This window comes from Sciurus carolinensis, chromosome 14, assembly GCF_902686445.1.
Source record: "Sciurus carolinensis chromosome 14, mSciCar1.2, whole genome shotgun sequence".
In the NCBI taxonomy this organism is placed as follows: domain Eukaryota; kingdom Metazoa; phylum Chordata; class Mammalia; order Rodentia; family Sciuridae; genus Sciurus; species Sciurus carolinensis.
This window is the reverse complement of record NC_062226.1, coordinates 55,682,724-55,706,481: the sequence shown is the minus strand read 5'-3', so window position 1 is coordinate 55,706,481 and position 23,758 is coordinate 55,682,724. Positions and strand designations below refer to the sequence as shown.

Genomic DNA, 23,758 nt, shown 5'->3' with positions numbered 1-23,758 from the left:
AGACCAGATGATTCCTTGTGGGAAGCTCTCCTCTGCATTTTAAGATGTTTGGCAGTATCCCTGATCACTACACATTAGAAACAGTAGCACACTCTCCCCCAGTCACAACCACCAAAACTACTTCCAGACATTGCCAATACCCCTTGGGAGGAAAGTCTTCCCAGTTGAGAATTATCTCCATAAGTGGTTCTGAGGTACTCATCACAATAGAAAAGCTGGCTCAAAGTGAAAGTTAAATTTTGGCCCCCAACAACCACTTTTTGGAAATGGAAGACAAAGCATAGAGGAGGGTAATTAAAATTGGGGTGGGGGTCATGATTTTGGATCCCTTTGCCACTCACTAACTCTAAGCAATCCCCTATAAGAAAAACTGTTCGGACACCCAATTTAATATGGCCACTTCTTTACCAAAGGTTTCGATCCCCCTCATCTCGGCCATTGTTTTTTTGGTTTTCTTTTTTTTTTTTTTCTTTTTCTTTTTCTTTTTGGTACAGAGATCGAACCCAGAGACACTATCACAAAACCACATCCCCAGTTCCCCTCACTGATTTTTTTTTTTTAATTTTGAGATGAGGTCTTGCTAAGTTGCTTGCTTAGGGACTCACTTAACTGCTGAGACTGGCCTTGAACTTGGGATCTACCTCCTCAGCCTCCCGAGCTGCTGAAATTACAAGCCTATGCCACCACATTGACCAACATTTTCCATTTCCAAAGCACACATCATATATAACCTCTGTCTAGTTTACTTAGATACTATGTGTACTCTTAGGAAACACAGATCTTTGGTTCACTGATACATTCCAAGTCCCTTGCAGAGTGTGTAGATATAAGTGTTCAACAGATATGTGTTAATTGAATGAATGAATCTTATTTAGCCAACTGTTCCTAAACTAATTTGACCATCAAAAATGGGTTTTTTTCCCCAAACTTATTAACATCATCTTTCATACAGCTTAAAAAAAAAAAAAAGCTAGGCTAGAAGAGCCTTATAAGTTCTTTTTAACGCGAACTTACTCTGGATTCTTTGACTAGTATTACACTTCATTAGAGAGAAAGGTGGGCATTGATGAAAGCATTCCATCATAAATCATGATTTCTTACACAGTTTTCTAAGGGGTATGTGTCATTCTCAACATTTGGCAATGTCTGGAGACAGTGCTGATTGTCACAACTGGCAAGAGGCTGGCATTCAGTGGGTAGAGGCCAGGGATCCTGCAGTGCACAGGATGTTGCACCACAACAAAGAATTATCCCTCCCCAAGTGCCAATAGTACCAAGGTTGAGAGACTCTGTTCCAGAGCAAGAAATCTGTATGTTCTGATATTTTATTTTGTGACCATGTGATTCATTTACATGAAGGAACTGAAACATCTTGGGTTAAAACACCAGTTTGGGATTTGGGACATTAATCTAGGTTAATAAGAGTCTGTGAAAAAGGTACTTAACTTCTATATGCCTCAGTTTCCTCACTTCCCAAAGTGTAATAATGATGAGTCCAGACTTCAAAAGGGTTAAATGAACCTCCATGAGTGCTAATTAACTATTTTGAGCTTCTCAGTAAAATGTTTTATGGAAATTGTGATTCGATTTTTATTATTATAAGTAGATCTTCATTTGTAATCAAATAGCATGACTTCAGAAATTTAAAATGTTAAAAAATAGTTTTCCAAATTCTGTCTAAAATTTTTCAATTCAAAGATGATGCTATTAAGCTCCACAGTCTAATGCTTTGAACACCTGTTTTCAGCCTTTTCATTTTCTTTCCATAATAGGGAAACAGTGTTTAGCCAAGAAGCAGCATCACGAGTACCGAAAACAAGTTCTTTGGGGGAAACACACCTTGCAACTACTTATTAGTGTGTGAATACGGTCAGTTCCTCAGTCTCTCCAGGCTCAAGTTTTCATTATCTTAAAATGAGGAGAATTATGCTCATGTCAAATGATTACGATTAAAATTAGTTAATATGTATAAAGCACCTGTACACAGTGGGTGCTTAATAAGTGGTATTTTCTTTTCCTTCCTCTGTGCTTCCCTAAGATCTAGTCTAGAGACAAACACGTTCTGGCTTGCAGGTATTGGGCAGGCATTAGCAAGCCAATAGTTTCAACCTCTTCCCCTACAAGGTGTTTCATAAAAGCTGTTCAAACGTTACAAAGTTTGCCTGATAAAAATTCCTCTTCTTTTTTAACATCTTCCATCCCTTCTCTTCTCAGGCCAAGACAGAATATTAGAACAGCCAGGATGCGGGTTGCCAGAGGGAGTTTGGGAATCAGAGGGGAGAACAGGCCCGGGAGTTATCAAGAACGTCAGCAGGGGTCAACTTTTCTTTTGAAGTAAACTTTTTTCAGTGGGCACTAGGAAAAGGTTTACGTGGAAGATATATTAGGAAAAGTGTGATCCACAATAGTGCTTTTGATGAGCGATGTGAGTCCTGTGTATCTTAGTCTGAGGGTCCTGCAGAGCATCTTAGAGTTTGACCTTGGACTAGAGAATCCTCAGGTTTGTGAGCCACACCTCAGTGCAAGCCAGTAACATGTGCTCTCTGAGGTCTGCAGGGCAGCTCTATTAAGTCTTCCCATGACTTTGGGATAATTGCTTAAATGCTCTGAGCCGGATTTCCTTATTGCCTTCACGTGATTGTGTTTTGCAGTTTAAATGAGACAACACATGTGAAAGCACCTAGCACAGCACCTGAAATTTAGGTTCATAGCAAAAATTTAAATCTTTAAGCAAATGTCCATGGATTTCAGTGTTATTAAATAATTTCTATTTACAACAAAATATCTTCCAAATGTATTTGATAAAAAGTTTGTTCTTCAGGCTCTTCTGGGGAGAGGCTGGGAACAGGTAGTTCTATAGCCCCATTAAGTTGAGATCTGCTACATAACAAATCCCTCTCTCTGTGTCCATGCAAACATCTTGATGATTCTGGAATGTGATGCAGTTAAGTTAAACAAGCATGGAAATTAGTCAGCTGGCAATAACTTGATTAAGTTCACCTAAAACAATGCTGTCCTATATTTGTAAAATGGAATCTCAATTGATCCTTCAGGACTGATACTACATAGAAATGCTGCAATAGCAAAACACGGCATTTAGCTTACTGATCAGTAATCACATTGATTGTACAGTCTGTGAATCACCCCAGAATCAATTTCTAATTAGAGGTGGGCTTTTTAATCCACCGAACGTTTCCAGAATACTTCTTCAGTCAACTGAATCAACATGAACACCCACATGAATCAACAATAATAGTAAGCATCAGCACAAGTTGTATTTATTAAGGACTTTAACTACATAAGATGCTTTCATATATTTTTATCTCACTTGTTTCCTCTAAATTATGGTACTGTCTCCTTTTTACAGATGAGGTAACTAGGTGCATGGCAGAGCTAGAGCTCAAACTCTGTCCTTCAGCTCCAAGTCCAGTGGTTTATTATCTATTATTTATACCATAATTCCCAGGATGTGTAATATGGAGTGCACACTAATATTGATACTTGTAATTCATATTTAAAATAAAAAGAAAAGAAACTTGACAGGTAAGAATTCCTTTCTTTCTTGCTGCCTGGCCAACCAATGTCTGCAGAGAAAGAAGGGCGAGGGTGATCAACCTCCTGTTGGATTCCCTTAGTCATCTTAGCAGTTGTTAAGAATCGGCAAGAAGTTTGTGAGAGTTAGCACAGTGGGAAAACCATGCGCTCTTAAGCTACACTTCCTGGGCTGAATTCCAGCTTCCTCACTCATTAACTGCATAAGCTGGGAAAAGCCACTTCCCAGCTCTGTGCCACGGTTTTCTTATCTGTAAATGTTGGGTTATAATGGTACCTAACTCAGGTGGTGGTGGTTATTAAATGAATAGCATGAAATGAGAGAAAAATCAAATTGCAAATGCCTGTGACTTACATTGTACATGTAACTAGGCTCTTACTGGTTGTCTTGAGAAGATAAATCACTATTCAGAACATTGTTTCTTACCAGAAAAAAATGTGCACTTAGTTTGAGGAAATGTCGACTTGAAAATGAGAGTGGAGGCAACAAGTATTCCAGTAAAAACTTATAAAGGTAAATACTGAGTTCTACCTCCCTCCGCCCTCTCTAAAGAAAATAACCTAAAGTGTGTTGGAATCAAATCAAAGTTATTTTTGTATTCCTGGGTAGATGTAGGTTGCAGCATTGGTTCCAATCATTTAGATTTGAATTTGAAGCATCTCCAGCATAGGTACACGAAAATTGATGTCCAACACAAGCAGGAGACTCTTTAAAATAGCCTCAATTAAGAACATAATTCCATTAAGCAGATTCTGCAGCACTTCTCACATGACTTTTAGGGTTATTTTAAAACACAAATCATCTTCAAGAAGCAACGCCTTTGGTAACAACAAGGAATGAAAAGGGCAGGTGGGTGAAGCAATAGCAATCTAGTGCCACTGCTAGGGAAAAAAGATTGTCATCTACATTACATTCACATGTGGAGTATCAGAGGTTAGCAACTAACTGGTCATTGGCAAGTCTGATTAATATGTTTTTTGAGTTACACTATTTTTAAAAATTGTTAAACCAAATAATGTTAAGTTATTATTTTTGGAACAGAATTTTTTGAAAAAAGTTTTCTTGAGAATTAAAGGATTTATTTGGAGTTACAAATAGTTGATATGCTTTCTTTAAAGGTTGTGATCCTGGTCGGGGGTTCCTTGGCCCACATTTGTAATTCCAGCTATTCAGAAGGCTGGGGTAGGAGGATCACAAGTTCAAGGTTCAGCTAGGGCAATTTAGGGAGAACATGTTTCAACCTAAAAAATGAGGGAGGGATGGGAATGTAGTGGTTCAACGTCCAATACCCCCCACCACACACACACACACACACACACACACACACACACACACACACACAAACATATATGTAATGATCCTGAGGAATCCTTTTTCTTAGGCAAAGGTGTTTAATGGGGAGGGGGTCATTCATTTTAGTTTTATAATTTGGGGAATGTATTTTCATTTCAGAAGTCAGGTCTTCCTTGTTCACGCCTCTTTCTCACCTTCAGTACTGTGTGCCTGGCTTATAATAGCCACTTTTTAAAAAGTCTGTGGAGTCTATAAATCTGGGCGAGGAAGTGTACTTTGTCAGGGCAATGGAGGTGGGACCATGGGAAGGCGGTTGACACCAAGTTTTCCTAACAATGACTATAGAGACCTCTGCTGGCAATTGTTGGAACTGCAATTCAGGATGGGGAAGAAAAAGAATGAAAAGTGAGAAGGGTTTCTCAGCTTTCTTCTCCTCCTTTGATCAAATTTTATCACAAAGGGGACTATAGAAGAACCGTACTCACATGTAGTTCAGTGTTTCTATGATATGATGAATATTAAAACTAGAATGAATAACAACTTTTCTTCGAGGTGTCTGGGAAAGGCATCAAATAAAAAAGAAAAATCACACCCAGGAGAAATGAACTGACCATTTTATGACCATCTGCCATTTTGTCAATTATTCAAGGTCTATATTCCAGAGAAGTCTATAGTAGGGAACCAGTCTGTGAAATTACTGTAGCCTGTTAATCTTACTAATTCCAAGGACTTGTTATTTTTAGTGTTGTATACTTTATATACCTCCAAATGTCACTTTTACCTCCCAAGACTATCTTCCTCCTTACACTATCTTCATCTTACCAGTAACAGGCTTAGTAACTTGTAAAGGCAGTTTAAAGTATTGGCTTTGTTTTGTTTTTGGTGAGACAAGATGTTTGGACAACCCTTCTTCACCAGTTCGTTCTTCCCTGTCTTAGACATTTTAGAAGACAACAGTTACTAACACGGTCCTAGAGTGACCTCTGGCTGCGGATTTACACATGAGCCAGCAAGCTGAGCCCTGGATGCTAGTGAACTTCCAGGACAGCAGCTGTGTGTGTGAAAGTGTGTGCATTTACACGCACGTGCATGACGCTGTGCAACCTGCCTTTAATGTTTCCATACTCTGTAAAGCTATTGGCTTTCCATTATCAGGAAGTAATCGAAAGAAATTTCCTTCTCCAAAATTCTATGAGCTTATGAAATAGTCTATCAATTTATGTTTTTAGATTATTTGAAAAGATCATTTCACTTTTCTAATCAGATACATTTTGGATATTTCAAGCAGGACTTTCGAATAATCAAAGGAATTTACATTTGAGGAGTGGCAGAGTTCCCTGTGGGGTCCATGATTTGAAATTCCACGATATCTGAATTTACTTCCAAAGATGGATTTATGATGTAAAGAATGGTCTTACTGTTTAAGTCCTTTTGGCTAAATTTCTCATGGATAAATTCACCTACAAAAAAGAAATCAATGAATCTCATGGATAATCATCAAAACATTACATAAGAGCTGATAAAATTGCATGACTATTTTACTTGAAACACAACTTCAGAGAGTAGCCTAAGTACGTTTTTAAAAAGAAATTAACATTGCTGCAACTATCTTAAAACTCAAATACAATGAACTAAAATTAGGTTTAACATTTACTTTTCTTCAGAAATATTTGCTTTGAAATATAAAAATATTGGGAAAGGTAGCAGGAAGATGTAGTAATAAACATCTGTAATTCTGAACCATCCTGTTTAGCCATATATTATGATCATTACCTTCATAAAGTAGAAATAATATACAATACAGAGAAACCACTATGAAAAAAATTCAAATTAAAAAAAAAAACCATATCATTTAGAATTCATGGTAGAAGAAAACATTAGTTACAAATATGAATCTGGCCCTGGCACTGTGTGTTTTTTGAATATATTACAATCTAGCTGTTAAAAAATAACTATAAACAGCAAACAGCTGTATATCAGTTTCTGATTCTCCTGTCAAAGTGAATTGAGCTCCAAACCCTCCTTAGCACCAATATTGATTTATAAGCTGCATGTATCAGCAAGCCCTGGGGAGTGTTTACCAAATGGACCTGCACTTAATTAAATTACTCTCCAGTCCTGCCAGCCACTGGGTATTTTTAAATGGGCAATTAAAAGGATTAAGGAAGCCAGTACCTGTTGTCGTATTCTCCAAATGTCCGTGTAGTGGGCCTCGTAAAATCTTAAAGATAATCTGATGGTCCTCAGTGTCAGGGTCCGATGCCATCAGCACTCGGGAAGTGATGTAAATCCCGTAACAGCCATTTTTCAGGAGTCCCACTTGAGAAGGTGAACGCAAGAGTGTGATCCGGGGGGCTGTTTTATCCAACCGCTCCACCTGAATCATCAATAATTACGTACAATGTTATCCAAAGTCTTCTTACCCCATGGGGTGTATGACTTTCATGGTTCAATAATGGCAAACTCAAGTTTCAGATTGCTCATACTCATTTGTTGATTTCTGCTAAAGATTGTCTAGTTCACAATATCCTCAGTGAATATCACAGTGCCTGGAAAAAAGGCCAACTTTCAGCCAAACTAAATTTGTCTAATGTCTGACTCTCCTATAGGATGTAAGTTTCATGAGGGCAAAACATCATGGCACAATGCCTGGGCCATAACAAAAGACCAGGGAATATTTGTTGAACAAATACATTAAAACTGAGCCAAGAATTACATTACATACTTAATGTTAGTACCACAAAAGGATTTCCCCATTTTTCCAGTGTTCAGTGATTTATGGAAACAGAGTTATAAGGTTTCAAGAATACATAATTTTTTTTAAAAGTACCTTTGTTCAAATGGTGAAAGTGTTATAAAAATAGAAATACCACAGTAAGTGGTATGGTTTGGATGTGAGGTGTCCCCCAAAAGCACATGTGTGAGACAATGCAAGAAGGTTTAGAGGAGAAATGATTGGGTTATGAAAGCCTTAACCCAATCAGTGAATTGATCCCCTGATGGGATTAACTGAATGGTAACCGACAGTGGGAAGGGTCTGGTTGGAGGAGGTGGATCATTGGAGGTGTACCTTTGGGGTATATATTTTGTACATATATATATTTTGTGTCTAGAGTGGAGTCTCTCTCTTTGCTGCCTGATCATTCTGTGAGCCACTTCCTTCCACCACACCCTTCCGCCATGATGTTCTGCCTCACCTCAGGCCCTGAGAAATGGAGCCGGCTATCCACGGACTGAGACCTCTAAAACCATGACCTCCCCCCCCAAATAAACTTTTTCTCCTCTACAGTTGTACTTGTCCGGTCTTTTAGTCACAGCAGCAAAATAGCTGACTAAAACAATGAGAAAATTGTGAAAGTGATTTTTTTCAGACTTTGCATATTTGTTTCACTGAGAATGAGGACCACGTGATACAAGGTGGCTTGGCTGTGTGCAGGTGGTAGAGGGCAATCCATCATGAGTGGGAACAGGGGCATGTGTTCTAACTCTACAAAGGACTTCATCCCGGTGTGGTGGTATGGAGCTCAGTCCATCTTGCAAATGACTATGGTAGGTTAGGGAAGGAACAAGTTTGGATGAATTAACACAAATTCATCATCAATACTAGGAAATGGGTACAAGAATACTACCATCATTAAACCCACTCCTAATCTCTCAATTCCTGACTTTATTTACCCCCAAATGATACTACCATAAATCTTAGATTACCCTTGTGAACCAAAGAATTCATGTCAATGATAACATCATACATATTCTTGTATATTATAATAAGATGAATAAGCAATAAATAACAAATTTTCAGTTTTGTTTTAACTGAAAAACCTGAGTGAGTGGCAAAATAAAAGATGACTATATTATCATGTTATAAATATATTACATTTGTATAGATTTTTCCAAAACTGTTCTTTTGTCTTGGGATAGGGAAAAATTACAGCTGCTCCTCCTTTATTTATTTATTTCTAAATGGAATTTTGTAACAACCAATGATTTTTTTCCCTCCTAGATTGGCAAAGTTCTTTTGAAAAAACAGAAATCCTCATTCATTGTGTTGGTAAGTATATGGAGAAACCAGTATTTTTATATTTTGCTGGTACAGGTACAAAATAGTGCAAAGTTTTTATTCAGAAAATATCCTACAGAAATAATTAGATATGTACATAAAAACATGTGAGCATATGTATTAGATATATATTCACTGAAATATTAATTATAATAGCAATTAATAAAAAATGCAAAAACCATAAAAGTCCAGTAGGAGATTTACAAACCCTTTCTACCTGAGTCCTATAAAGCCTTTAAAAATCATGTTTTTAAAGAATATTTAGCAAACCTGTAATCCCAGTGTTGGGACATTGAGGCAGGAGGATCACAAGTTCAAAGCTAGCCTCAGCAAAAGCAAGGTACTAAACCAGTCAGTGAGACCCTGTCTCTAAATAAAATATTAAAATAATAATAATAATAATAATAATAATAATAGGGCTGAGGATGTGACTCAGTGGTCGAGTGCCCTGAGTTCAATCCCTGGTATCCCCCACCAAAAAAGAATATTTAATGACAAGAAGCAATGTTCATAAAAGATGAAGAGTAGAAATGGGCAATAAGCATATTAGTACATATCATCTAATTTTTATTGCATAGAGTAAAAAATAGAAGGAAGTTCCTAACAATAGTTATCTGTGAGTGGTATAATTATGAAGGATATTTTCTTCTGGTAGTAGGGATTGTACCCAGGGCCATAGTTGTGCTAAGCAAGCACTCTACCACTGAGTGACCCTTTATAAATTTATTTCTCACTTTGAGACATGGTCTTCCTAGGTTTCCCAATCTGGCCTCAACCTGGCAACCTCCTGCCTCAGCCTCCTGAGTCACTGGAATTACAGGTATGAGCCACCATGCCTGGCAATCTATGAATTTTATGTAGAAAACAAATATTTTATAAACTGAAAAAGCAACAACCATTTTCAAAAGTCATTTCTCTACTCTCCTGAAAATTGTGGGCAGCAACTTTCAGAGCTGTGAGGTTGGTGGGAGGTGGGGAGTCAACTGTGATCATGACCTTTTGGGGAGGTATACATTTTAGAGACAAAGGAACTGAAGCTCACCACCATTGTGGCCAGTAAGAGATGGCTCACGGACAGAAAGTTGTGTAAGAAATCCTCAAAGACAATAAAGAGCTGAATGTAGGATGATTGCTTTTATTTTTTGATGTTGCATTTTCTTTAAAAACAAAAGTATTATGAATGTAATACCAATGCCTGTTGTAGTGTTTGGTTTAAAAAATAATAATATCTGAACTTTAGTTACGTGGTCCCCTGTTGTGCCTCTGGGTATCCTCAGACTAACATATACCCTAGTTTTATTAGATTTCTGGTTTCTTCAAAAGCAGGTCTTCTGGCTCAGTATACCAGAGCAGAGGGCGAGAATTTTTTTAAAAGACTATGCTCATGTTGGGTTTATGAAAATCATCCCAGATATGCCAGAACCACAGAACACGAAGGCAGGCTCCTTTCTCCCTCACCCCAAGCCCCGCTATAAGAGGACTACAGGTTGCATCAATATCGATTGACGGACAAATGAACGTCAGGTTATGACTGCTGCTACCGTTAAGTCCACCTGTGGTTTGCATGTGTTACATCCAGTATCCTCACCCTCCATTACCCAGGTACCACCATAAAAGTTGATCGCCCATGCGTGGTAGATTTATTTGGACCAATTCATGACTCAGTGGCAGTCAAGGTCATAGTGCTCAGCAGAAAGAACTCTTGGAGGTAAGAGACGAGGGTGCCATCTCTCCTACACTGCTGGCAGGACCAGTCACTTCCTAACGGCTTTACCACTCTACTCTGAGAAACCAGAAGGTTCATAGACATTTGGGAACAGTCTGAGGCTTTTCTAATGAGGATTTTACACTTAATAATATTTTTTTTCAAGGAAAATCTTGTACATTTGATGGAAAATAAGCTTTACAACATGTATCCAACATTTTTCTATCAGTAAATTCCACAACTTCCAAGAGATAACTCTATTATAGCATGGTCCTTAAGACAAGTGCTGGTGTTGGGAGAGACCTGATTTAAGTTCTGGTACTTTCTCCAAACTCTACCCCTTTTTCCATCTCTGCTCTGAACTGTAGGAAGGAACTCTTATGTTTGCACACAGAATTTGTAACTCTTACAAATTTGCAGCCAAACAGACTAGAAAATCATTCACCAATGCAGTGACATTTCTTAATCCCAAGTGGAGAGTGAGAAATCAAGAAAAAGATACTAATGGCCCCAAGAGTGTGAAGGGCTTCCTAACTATTAAGGCATTAACTTAAAAACAAACAAAAGCAATAAATTTTAAAAGTGTAACTTACTTCTCACATATGGCATCGATGACATCAATACCTTTTCTTCTTTCCCAGTACAGCATCCTTTCATTACATTTTCCAGACCTCCCTTGGGCCAAAGACCATCCAGTACTATTCTATGTTATCATGACTCCCTGCCTTAGAGACTGTGAAGGTGAAGTGTATGTGTCAACTCTGCTAGGCTATGCTTCAGATGCAATTAATGTTTAAATCAGTAGACTTGAGTAAAGCAGATTGCTCTCTGTCGTGTGAGTGGGCCTCATCCAATCCATTGCAGACCTTAGGAGAAAAGACCAAGTCCCTCCCCCAAGAGGAAGGAGCTTGCCCAAGAGCACCTTTAAACTCAAGGCTGCAATATCATCTCCTGCTAGAATTTCTATCGGCTAGCCTGCTCTGTGTGTCTTGGATATGCCAGGCTCTGCAATTGCATGAACCAGTTTCTTAAAGTAAATCAACCCCTCTCTGTGTCTTTCTCACACTTTCTACATGTATCTATATTATCTATATACACAAAGATAAAGGTATAGATATATGCATACTATGTATCACACACATACACACATATATACACACACACATATATTCTGTGTTTGTCTGGTATCCTAACTAACATAGAGACTAAAGAGTAAGGAAAAATGATTATTTTACTAGTCAGAAACTATTCTGAACAAAGAGGCAAAATTATACATATTTTGCTGTCGGTGAAAGTGTGTAGAAAAGGGGTGAACTACACCCAAAGAGGGTGGATTCCAGGGTTGCAGAGCCCAAATGTACTTGATGTGCTTTGAATAAAAGAAGGAAAACATTGTACCTTCCAGGAATCACTGCAAAAGTCAATAAAAGCAGAGGTGTGGTGCCAGAGAAAGGACACAGTTTGGGATCAGAAAGACTTGAGGTCTTTGTATGTATTTGATCAAATTATTTAACTTCTGAACCTCAGTTCCTTCATATCTAAAATATAGATAATAAAGCATACTTCATAGGACTTTTATGAGAATCAAATAAGATTCATGTAAAGTGGGTCTGATCTTTAGTTAACAATTGCAGCTGCTACTATTACAATCTTCATTATTGTTATACATGTAATAGCAATTCTGTCCTGTAAGTTTTCATATGTTTAGTTGAAAACAGAAGGCTGGGGATATAGCTCAGTGGTAGGGAGCATGCTTGGCACACATCAGGCGCTGGATTTGATCCCTGCTACACATTTGAGCATGTGCGCAGGCACACACACACACACACACACACACACACACAAGGAAACTGTAAAATGCCAGTAGACGACATGGACCAATGAGTATCATAATAATAGCATAGTTATTCATGTCTTATAACTGAATATAAAGTATGTTTCAGGCAATATGCTAGTGCTTTGGATAACTAATCTTATTTAATTCCTACCACAATGCTGAAGGCATGTTTGACAAGAAAAGGTAGATCCAGCAGAGTTTAAAAAAAAAAAAAAAAAAACTCTTCTAAAGTTGCACAGCTAATCAGTGACAAAGCAGAAATTCAAACCTAAGTTTGTCTGACTCTGAGGTGCATGTTTTTGTTCCTTTCTATCCTCCTGCCCACTCCTAAGGTCAGTTCCTAGGCCATACACAGGGACCACATTGTTTTAGTCACATTAATGTGTCTGGCATACTGCAGATGCACAATCCATATCTGAATGAAAGTGGGAAGGAAATAAGGAAATAAATCTTGAAGCTACTTTCTTCAAATCCCTACCATGGACTGCACGATTGCCATACTTACCTGAATGGTGAATGGAACAGGCTCTTCCCACACTCTCCCATCCACAACAAAGCCTTGGTTTGTCCTATCTGTGGCCATGAAAGTAAAGCGGTCAATCTGGGAGTTGCCTCCAGAGTGCTGATAGGTCACATTCCTGCTGTCCACGTCCCACTGTGTGAAATTGTGTTGAAGCAGTACTGTTCCCCGCAGGTAGAGCTGGCCATGCTGTGGGAGCTGGACCAGGAGGAAGGTGAGGTTCTCTGCGGGAGTGTCAGGGTCAGTCAGCTGGAGGAGGTCAGGAGAAAGCAGGCCCATGGCCCCCTCAGCCAGCCTCAGCCCCTTGTTCCTGGTCACCACAGGCAAGGCTCTGTCTACAGTTTCCAGTGTGATCTCAAACACTCCGTGCTTGGTCCACAGTCCATTGCTGACGATGAATCTGGCAAAGAGAGGCAAGGCAGCCTTCAGCATGGATTCTTGTGTCACCATCTACTGGAATGAAATGATAATAATACACACCTTTACTAAAAGATATGTTGTATTGTGACTCAGAAGAAAACTCAAGGGCAGATCTTTCAGAAGATGCCTTTCTATCATTAAACCAGTTGCTGGGTAACACATAAATTGTTCATTCTATGAGCAAGTGTATTTTCTCAGAAATGTTGGTGATAGACTCTTGAGATGGAGAAGGTAGACTTGTCACTGCTTAGTGTTGTTCCTTGACCCAAATAGGAATTACACATATCCAAGAGTATGCTCATATATTTAAAACTTTGCAATTGTACTTTTTCATGGAAATGTAATAAGTTAAACTTTTAAGACTGAGAGTTGGGGAATTAATATATTGAAAAGCTGAATAGGCTGAATTTGCTTAACTCATTCTATTTGTGTTTTCATGGTAAATCTCTTAAAAGAAGATCACATTTATCAGTCATGTAATCTTCTCTAACTCATCTCCCCTTTCTGGTCCTCATTTTCCCTCTTCCATAAATTTCATGGGATGAGTCAGATGATGACCAAGTACCATCCAACTCAACAGTAATATGAGGGGTTCTCATTTCTTATGGTGTGCATGTGATTTTACACATGCTCATTTTAAAATGTATAGAAATCAATTTAAAAAATTTAAAAATAATTTAAAAGAATGTATAGAAATCAGAAAAAGAATGTGTAGGAGTCAGAGTAGACAAGGGTTTTTCCCTGATTAAAAGAGGTCCAGAAATTTGGTGGGAGATTATGAGACAGTAGGATATGGACTGGGACTTGAACCCAGAACTTTTGATCAACACTCTTTGCTCTCATAGTTTTTAAGTTTCCTTAAGACAAATCAATCGGTTTCCCTTCTGTAAAGCTAAACCTTTAACACATTCTAAGCAAATTGTACAAGGTTGTTACTGGAACAAGAGATGTTTATAAAGTTCATATTTTATGAAAAAGAAAAATGCACCTAATATCTGTGTGTTCTTCAAACTTTTTACTTCGGTCACCTTGACAGTTACAAAGATCAAGGAAAAACGCATGTTTAGGGATAAAAAAATGATGCTCTATTTCTCAGCTTTTCATGGAGCACTGCCTTGATTCTAGTTTTTTCCTGTTACTTTTTCACATTCTCCCTTCCCCTTAAATCCTATCATCTGACCCAAGACAAGAAGGTGGCTAGACATCTTCTCAATGCCTCCAACTTCTTCTTTTCCACTTTACTCCTCCTGAAATATGTTTTACACCTCCTCATTCACAAATAAAGTGGCTCTGTATTCCTTACCAGATCCCTATTTTCAAATGTGCTCTTGTAGAGAGTTTTACATCAGCCATTGATAAGGTTTAGCACCAATGATGCAAAGGACTTGCATTTTTAGTACTAGCATTAACTGTGGGGTTAAAGACTTTGTGCTCCATTAAGTATGTCAACTGTCAGGAGAGAAGGAAGGAGAAGAAAAGGTAAAGGGTGGAAAGACAGGGAGATTCAACATGAGCTTAGGTGAATACTAGGGCTCTGTCCAAGGGGAACATTTTTAATATCTGACTCTGACTTTCCTCTCTGGAGACTTAGTTCTGAAAATGTCCTTTCAGGATGGGTTCCTCAAAGCTCTGTGACAGGACCACTGCATTGACTCTTTGTGTGTGCATGAGATTTCTATGAAGCACTAAAGTTGTCTTATGACTCCGGCTGTCCATCTCAAACTCCTCTCTGCCTGATGACTGGGATGTGACCACATTGGAAAGAGGCAGCCTGCCATCAGACAGATGGGAATGAGGGCGAGCAGGCCAGGGACCCTGGAAGGGTAAGAAAGATGTTTACTGAGGCCAGTGCTCCCAGCTGGGACTCCGAGGCAGCTGTCTGCACTGACCTAAAGCTAATAAGCCAGGGGTGAAAAGGATGCAATTTCTAAACATGACTGGATCAAATACATCATTCCACTTTCATGAGTAACAATGCAAACTACTCCCAGGCAGAGAGACATTATCAGAGGGAGAGACAGAGTGAATGGTTATGGTTGGCTTCCCAGTCAAAATGAAGCTAGCAGAGCAAGTGAAACAAGGTCAGTGCTGCTGCCGTCTGTAGCCGTCAACCAGATGATCTTCTAAAAGCTGCACCCTCACCCAATAAAAATCTTGCAAATATATTCTCAAGATTTAAAACTGTGTTGGTATCCACTCTGAGGTGAGGACACTGGTAGTGTAGAGGTAGCAGCTCCTTCTGTGGGTCTGTTTTGTTTAATTCCCTTATTGCAACCCCCTCCCCCCCCCCGCACACACACACACACACACACACACACACACACACACCAGAGGGATGCAGCCAAGATGACCACCATTCTCAGGAAATTTGGGGAATGACTCTCTGATTTGTCTGGGGTGTCTGCCTGGTCTGATTTCACCATTGCCACGGTGCTTTCAAGCTTTCTGCATTTCCTGGCATTAGAGTTGGCTGAAGAATCTGCCATCTGTCATGGCATTTAAAAGATAAAAATGGAATCATAAATAGCGCCAGCTCCTCAGAAAAAAAAAAAAAAAAAAGTCCAGCCGGCATGTCAAAATGGAGGACATTAGCATGTTCTTTTAGTACCCGGCTGCCAGCAGCTGAAGTCAGCTTGCTAATCACTTGGTGTCATCTGTCCTAGAACATGCTGCCAAATCTCTCTTCCAGGCCAGCAGCACCAAACAATGCAAGGGAAATTTATGATTCACAAAATATTTTTGCAGAAGGTAAAATCTGACCATTAAACTCCCCTGTTTAATTAATGCTGCCATATCTTACGTTCAAAAGGAAAGGGGAAAAATCCTCTGCCACAGAATTTATCTCTTCTACCCAGCCAAATTCCTTGCCAAATTTAACAGCAAGCAACATAAATTTAGGTGATTAGATTGGTTGCATATATTTAATTTTTAAAAAGCACCACGATCACGCTTTCATTAAAACAGGCTTTGGGCTTTGGTTTAGCGCCACTTGACAAACAACACAGTAGTCCATGATTGGGTTAGTGAAATGACAAGATTAAAAAGCGGGTCTTGGGCAGATGCTAGGCTCTTCCCTTATAAATATGTAAAACTGCTGGCCAAAACCCAGAATGACACATTGAGGAGGTTCCTTTGCACAAACTCAAGTCTCCACAAATCTTTGGTACAATAAGGTGTGATGGAAAGAACTCTCCACTGGAAATGAACCCTTAGCCCCAAACTCAGCTCCGATACTCAGTTATGTCAGTTAAGGTGGCTTCCTTTGTCTCTTGAAACTGTGGTTTTCTCATGCAGGAAATGGTAACAACTGAGTCTCTCCCAAGATAGGGGTGTGAGGCTTAAGGGAAATAAAGCACAGAAAAGAGGTTGGTGCGCTGCCTGATGTGCTGCAGATGATCAAGCATTGCTGGCTTCTTACGATGTAAACCAAGGATTGCTCTTCAGCCTTGGTTTGTTTCTCCCTGTACCCCTGTTTCCTGATCTTGAGTCATCTCAAAACCACCATCACAATTTTTCTCCACATGATAATTTTTACCACCTGTACTCTTGTTATTTACTATTTCATTCTACACTAATTTACTTTTTTTTACCTAAATAAATGTACTGACAAGGAAATCTTTTAACTACTAAAAACTGGAAGTTTTATATACTAAAAACTTGATTCCATAAATATTACAAAAATTAACATAAGAAAACAATATTTTTAATTCCAGCTAGATATTATTTCCCCCATGGATCAGAGCCTGTGGCCCGCACTCTCTGTTAAAAAGGGAAAGCTAAATGTGAAGAGCTGGTAAAGACATAGCACCAACCTGAGACCCTCCTTGAACAATCAGAAAGATGGAGAGAACTAACAAGGAGAATTCCTCACTCTTGATTCCCTGTTCTGTAATTACTACCTGGGTGGGTACCAGCTGACAGCATTGTGCATCTCTGTATCACTGAGGATACAAAGCGCTGGCTTTAGGAAATAGAGTCACAGCCTTTTTGCAAAAGAAAACCTTACCCAGAAGCCCAGTGTACAATACAAACTAGAAAACAAAGAATCAAAAGACAAAGTTCAATCAGTAAATCAAGGAGAGGGCCCAAGGCCTAGTCAATTCGGCCTCCTCATCTTCTGTCTCTGGGAGGGCCTGCCAGGCCTTCTGTAAATTCTCAAGGCTCCTCAGAACATACTCAGATCCACAGACTAGACCAATCTCGTGACTGCAAATCCTGACTGCATCAAAAGTGCCTGCAGGGCTATTATTATAAATACAGATTCCCTTGGCGTGAACCAAGCTTACCAAAGTTGCCTCTATGGAATAAGAACCAAAATTCATATTTTGTAATTCTCCTTGGTAATTTTGAGGATCTTGAAATGTTGAAATTCCTGGGATAAATTATTTCTAAAATACTACCTAATATGAATTTCTATGGTTGCAAATGAGGAAAATTTCTATAATATCACCAATCCTTACACAAAGAGATTTTATCTTCTAGTCTCACCACTGGATTAGGACCTAGCCTTTATTTCTCAACATCTGTGCATATTCACTCATTGGCTTCTCCAGCAGGACACTGGTTTCTTCCACAGCCATTAATGTCTTCAGCAGACTCTCCTATGGGGCAGTGACTGGGGGGAGTGGGAATGGAGTGAAGCAAGAACTTCCAGAAACGGGTGTAAAATTAAAAGCCTTGGATCTGATATTCATGTGTTAAGCCAAGAATCACCTGCCTCTACCAGTAAGCAGGAAGAAAAGAATAAGTACTGCTCCTCTCTGTAACTCCTTGCCTCCTTCAGGACCATGCTTGATATTGTAAAGACAGGAGATAAGAAGAGGGTCAAGGAAAGAATAAAAAAAAGAAGAACAACAGTCACAATAAGAGCACTATTATAGCAGCTATTGCCTTTTCAGTTCTGCCTATGTGCCAAGTACTGTTTTACATACTTTACAGGTATAAAGCCATTTATACCTGTACACATGATTTGGTTAAGCTAGTATTGAACTGAATGATTATCTGTTTGTTAAAGGACATTTATCAAGAGATTAAAAAAGATATTGTTCAGCTACCCTGGATTTTTTGTTAGTTTAACTATTGGACTATCCAGATCATCTTTTAGAAATCACTTTAAATACTCAAAAGACAAAGTCATCTTTACTGACATTTAGACAGTACTTATCACGGTGATCTATTGAATGTAGAAGAGTAGATGCCAGAGAGGAGTGGTATTTGAACATGGACATGCCAGTAGTATTTAATAGTTTATGGGAACACATTAAATAATATAGGAGTTTGCCACATTTATTTCATTTTATAATGTTCTTTTCAAGGTTGTATTGGACATTGTGAAAATTGTACTGGATGCCAGAAGCCCCTTGTGTATGGTAGACAAACCAAGGCTATCAGACTCTCCTTAATTAGTAAAATTCAGGGTGGATTATGTTCCCCAAAGGCTAGAAAGATTTCCCAGCCCTTACCCCCACCTGGGATCTGCATTTTGTCAAGAACCTAAGTCTGGCCAGCTTTGAGAGCTGCTGGATGATAGATCTTCTTGAGTTTCTTCTGTTTCATATGACTTGAAACAAATTTCCATATTTTAAATGAACATACATTTTCATTAATGTTGTATCTTTGCCTTTTCACCAGATTGTCATTCATCCCAATGATTTATCTGATATTGAATCCTTGAACAGGTGCACAGTCTCCAATTATAACATCGTTTCTGTGGGGAAATATGAGCCACTTTGTGACAACATGATTTATGATATAGTTATGGGAACACGTTGTGTCAGAAGTCAGTGTCTCTTTATGCCAAACTTATTATGCTAATAAATGCCTTTTCAGACAGAAAATATACTTGAAAAAAGGGGGGAAATTATTTTCCTATGTGTATCCTTAGCTGGGACCCTCAATTCTTCATGCTCCTACTCACAGAAGAGCTTCACTTATATCTGCTTATTGCATTCATTCTTCAGAAACAGGCCCTAATTTCTTGTGTTGCTGCTCTCATTTTAACTGTGAGCCTTCATCTTTCACATAATGAGGCAGGAAAAGAGACATAGCTATGCACTAAACTGGAAAAGCACTCAGCTTTGCTTACTTTTTTAAAAATAAATTTTATGGTACGTATTTAAGGTACACAACATAATGTCATGCGAGATATACATTATAAAAGGGTTACTATAAGGAAACTCATTGATCTATCTTCTTTTCTCTTTCTAAGCATTAGTCCAAAGAAGGGATTCAGAGAACTTTTCTTGGGTCTCACCTGAAGCTGTCACTGGGCACAGCTGCCCTGCTCTTATGTATGTAGCAGACCATCTGCCCTGCTATGTCCATTTGGCTGAAGCTTGTAATGGGGACTCCGGGATAGCGGACATATTCCACCTGGCCATACCGCGGTGGCGAGGTGATGGCATACAGCAGTTCCTCAGGCCTGTCTGTTCCGTCCACAGCTAGAAGACTGGTAGTCGTCAAGAACCCTCTGTTGCCTTTAGATACCACAAGTGGTTTTGCAAGAAGGACAATATCACCTGCATGGCAGAGAGGCTGTGGTCAAGAATCCTACTTAAAAACACAGAATGTTGAAAGCAAAGTTAAAAGATGAAGGTTTGCTGCCAAACACACACATCAGAAGCTTCATGAAACATGTTTTTTAAAATGTTTTTGTACTGGGAATTGAACCCAGGGATGCTTAACTACTGAGCCATATCCCCAGCCTGTTTATTTTTTTATTTTGAGACAGAGTCTCACTAAGTTGCTTAGGGCCTCATTAAGTTGTGGAGGCTGGCTTTGCAATTGTGATCCTCCTGCCTTAGCCTCCTGAGCCACTGGGATTACAGGCATGTACCACTATACCTGACTAATGTAACTATTATAAATAAAAGAATTAGCAAAAGAAATGAGCAGGCATTTCACAGAAGAGGAAACACATGCGGCCAATAAGGATATAAAAAAGATGCTCAATCTCATTAATAATTAATGGAAATACAAACAAGATCACAATCAATTGCCATCTTATAACTCTCTGATGAGCAAAGATGTAGAAGTCTGATAATATTAAGTGTTAAAGGTCAAAATAATCTTACATACCATGGTGGAGAAAGTGTTAATTGATACACAATTTGCAACTATTTTGTAGAATTAGCTATTCACATACACCTTGGCCTTGCCATTGTATTCCAGTGGTATACTTGAGGAGCCTTGCACTTGAACCCCAGGAGACACATACTGAAATGATCATTGTGCTCTATTTGTATTGAAAAAACTGGCGACAACCCAAATGCCTTTTCAAAAGTGAACATATAAAACAAGACAAAACAAAAAAGCGGACATATAAAACAACTGTGGTCTATTCATACAACTGAATGAAAAGTGCAGTAGAAAAATGAATGGACTACCCATGGCAACACAGATGTACTTGGTGAACATTTTCTAGTTGTATGACTAAGTCAAGAAAATTAGTAATTGGGAAAAATTAGAAGATAACACCAAATTCAAGATGATGGTTGTCCTGGAAGATGGAAAGAGATGTCTGTTATTGCTAATATTTCAGGCTGTCTTGTATGGTGGTTGCACACCTTCATTGTATATGTTTAAAAATTTGTCTTTACCCTATGTCCATAACAGGATTATTTGCAATTGCCAGAGGGTGGGAGTAACTCAAGTCCCCTCCATGAATGAATGGAGAAACAAAATGTGATACATATGTACAATGGAATATTATTCAGTCATAAAAAGAAAGGGGATTCTGCCATATGCTACAGCATGGATGAACCTGAGAGCATAAGGCTACGTGAAACTAGCCAGTCACAAAAAGACTAATACTGAGGGATGGGGATATAGGACATTTGGTAGAGTGCTTGCCTCATATGCACAAGGTCCTGGGTTCAATCCCTAGCACCCCCCAAAAAAAGACTAAAACCGGTTGATATCACTTATTCATAGAAACAAACAAATGGCAGTTGTCAGGAACCAGGGGAAAGGAAAATGGGAAATCCATTGAGTATGATGGAGCCTTACTTAATTTAGCAAGAGGAAAACATTCTGGAGATTGGATATACAACAATATGAATATAATTAACACTACTGAACTATACACTCAAAACAGCTAAGATGGTACATTTTTAAGTATTTTAAAGCAATTTTAAAGAAAATGCATAAGTGTATGATGATTAGATAGTGCAGAAATGGATCATGCATGGACCAATGACATTTGCCTGATCCATTAAAAACAATGGTATCCAAACAGAATTTCTCCTTGTATTAGGCACAGGACTAAGGGCTCTTACATGTTCATAACTATCTTGTGAAATAGGGTAATGTCATGTTCCCCAGATCATAAATAAGGAAACTAAGGTACAGAAATGTTACCTAATTTGCTAGTGTCTACAAAAGTAGTAAAAGGTGGAGACAGAATCTGTACTCAAGCCATTTGAAATGAGAGCACAAACTCTTAAACACAATATTGCTTTGCTCTCTCTTTTTAATATATAGGGAGTTCTGTATCAGTACTTTAAGCTGACTATCCAAAAGGAAAAAAATATGTGAAGTAAATACCAAGCCATTTCTGGATTGAAAAACACAAATGGCCAATAAGATTTTAAAGATAGTCAATCTCATGAGAAAACAAAAACAAAAAAGGAAAAATAAAATTAAACATCAAGGTGGTATACTTTTTCCCTTGCTCTGCTTAATGAATTCAACTGTATTCCTTTACTGTTAAGGAGTGTGTCCTCGTACTTTCAAAGAGAAAAGAGGGATAACCTCCACCTTTTTCAATGTCAAAGTTCCTTTTTGTTATTTCTTTAATGTAAAACCACATTTGCTTTACTTCCTTTCATGTTATTGCATTGAACATATTTTTCTTTGAAACTCTGTTTTCAAATGATAATGTGTTTTCTGAAGATACAACTAGAGTTATCACATCAATTTGGTAAGATTTTAGTTAAAGCAAAAAGTCCTGTCCATTACATGAGCCCGTATAGCCAGAATTGGGAGCAAGGCTGGATTTCCAATAGGAAATAGGACTGGCTACTCCTGTGAACCTCACAGATCCCAGGAGAAGCAGGTGAGGAGTTACAGGGTTGAATTGTAAATGATGGAACTTCAAGAATGAAGGATGGAAGGAAGAAAGGGAATGAGCAGACAGAGAGGAAGGAGCAAATGTTGAAAACCTCTAGCAGCTCTTTCGGTTATAAAACGAATCTCAATAAACACTGGTAAACATCCTTTTACCTTTTCCCATGTCCTTGATGATGATGTGACAGTCAAATGCAGGTGATCGGTTGTCACCATCCCAGAGGTAGAAGGTAAAGCTATCTCGATTCTGGGAGTCCACTGCCCCGGTGTGTGTGTATCTCAGCAAGTTCAAATCCACTTCCTCCTGGGTGCATTTCATGCCCGGGGAGAGAGCCACCCAGTCTCTCCCTATCTGAAAGGTGCCAGAATTAATTAGCGGCCCATGTTTTTCCCCCAGCTGAATTACTGACTATTTTATACATATCCTCTGAAAACCTCCAAAAGAAACAATATTTCAGGGAAATTTCAAAATACATTTTGCCATGTTACTTTGTTATTTTATGTTCAAAGAAATATATTAAAATACTTTAAGATCTTGGCTAAAAAACTAGTTTCAACCAAAGGACTTTTGACATAGTCATGTGACAACTAAATAGCATTGATTCTTTCAAGGTATTTATCACAAGCAATCATAGCTGATTAAATATTCCAATTAATGAGAGCAGGTGGGTAATCGAGCTGCTGGAATGTGTTCTTTAGAAATTAGATGTGTTTCTTTTGGAGTTCCCTTCTTTAATTCCTATCATTGTACAACTAATCAAACCTATTTTTGCAAAGTGGTTCATTACTAGGCTTCTCTGATAAGACAAAAATAGAATGAATGAATTTATTCTCCAGTCCATTTTCCAGTTTTACTGAAGCCTGAAGAAAATGATCCAGATCCCTATCTCTCCCTACATTTATATCCTAAATCAGCAAAAAATATAGTCTGCAAATATCACATGTACTATTTTTATCAGAATCTTCTAAAAATCCAGCCAACATCACTTAAGCACATATTCTATAGAGCTTGGTACAGAAATTGTGGCATTTTTCAATTTAAAGAGGTTCTTATGCTGGGGGTTTGGTTTACCATGAAGAGATTAGAAAGTGAAATAATAAACCTGTATCTTTTTAATAATCCTATTGCTATTTTCTTAAGACATACACATGACTTTCCCTTAGAATAGTTCATAAAAAAGTAATTTGATATGACTGAAGAAAGTATCATTTTAAAATTTTACAGAACAAACTTATATTGCACTTTTCCTGTCTAGTTTAAGTAACTAAGACAGAAACTTGAATCGTTCACCTTTTAGTTCCCT

General features: G+C 38.4%; 1 protein-coding gene across 6 annotated transcripts in view; it reads right to left on the bottom strand.

Moving 5' to 3' along the window:
* Positions 1 to 23,758, bottom strand: part of Frem1 (FRAS1 related extracellular matrix 1) — a 156,126-nt gene that overhangs the window by 27,111 nt on the left and 105,257 nt on the right. Inside the window, exons 23-27 of one of the 6 annotated variants that reach the window (XM_047525778.1) lie at positions 22,611 to 22,806; positions 19,642 to 19,906; positions 12,954 to 13,368; positions 7,022 to 7,223; positions 6,162 to 6,306 (exon numbers count right to left, since the gene is read on the bottom strand). In XM_047525778.1, the coding sequence (XP_047381734.1) occupies positions 6,162 to 6,306; positions 7,022 to 7,223; positions 12,954 to 13,368; positions 19,642 to 19,906; positions 22,611 to 22,806 (1,223 nt within the window). Of the gene's footprint in view, positions 1 to 6,161; positions 6,307 to 7,021; positions 7,224 to 12,953; positions 13,422 to 19,008; positions 19,096 to 19,641; positions 19,907 to 22,610; positions 22,807 to 23,758 lie in introns of those variants that run through there. The other 5 variants (XM_047525782.1, XM_047525783.1, XM_047525781.1 and 2 more) reach the window with 5 other exon arrangements.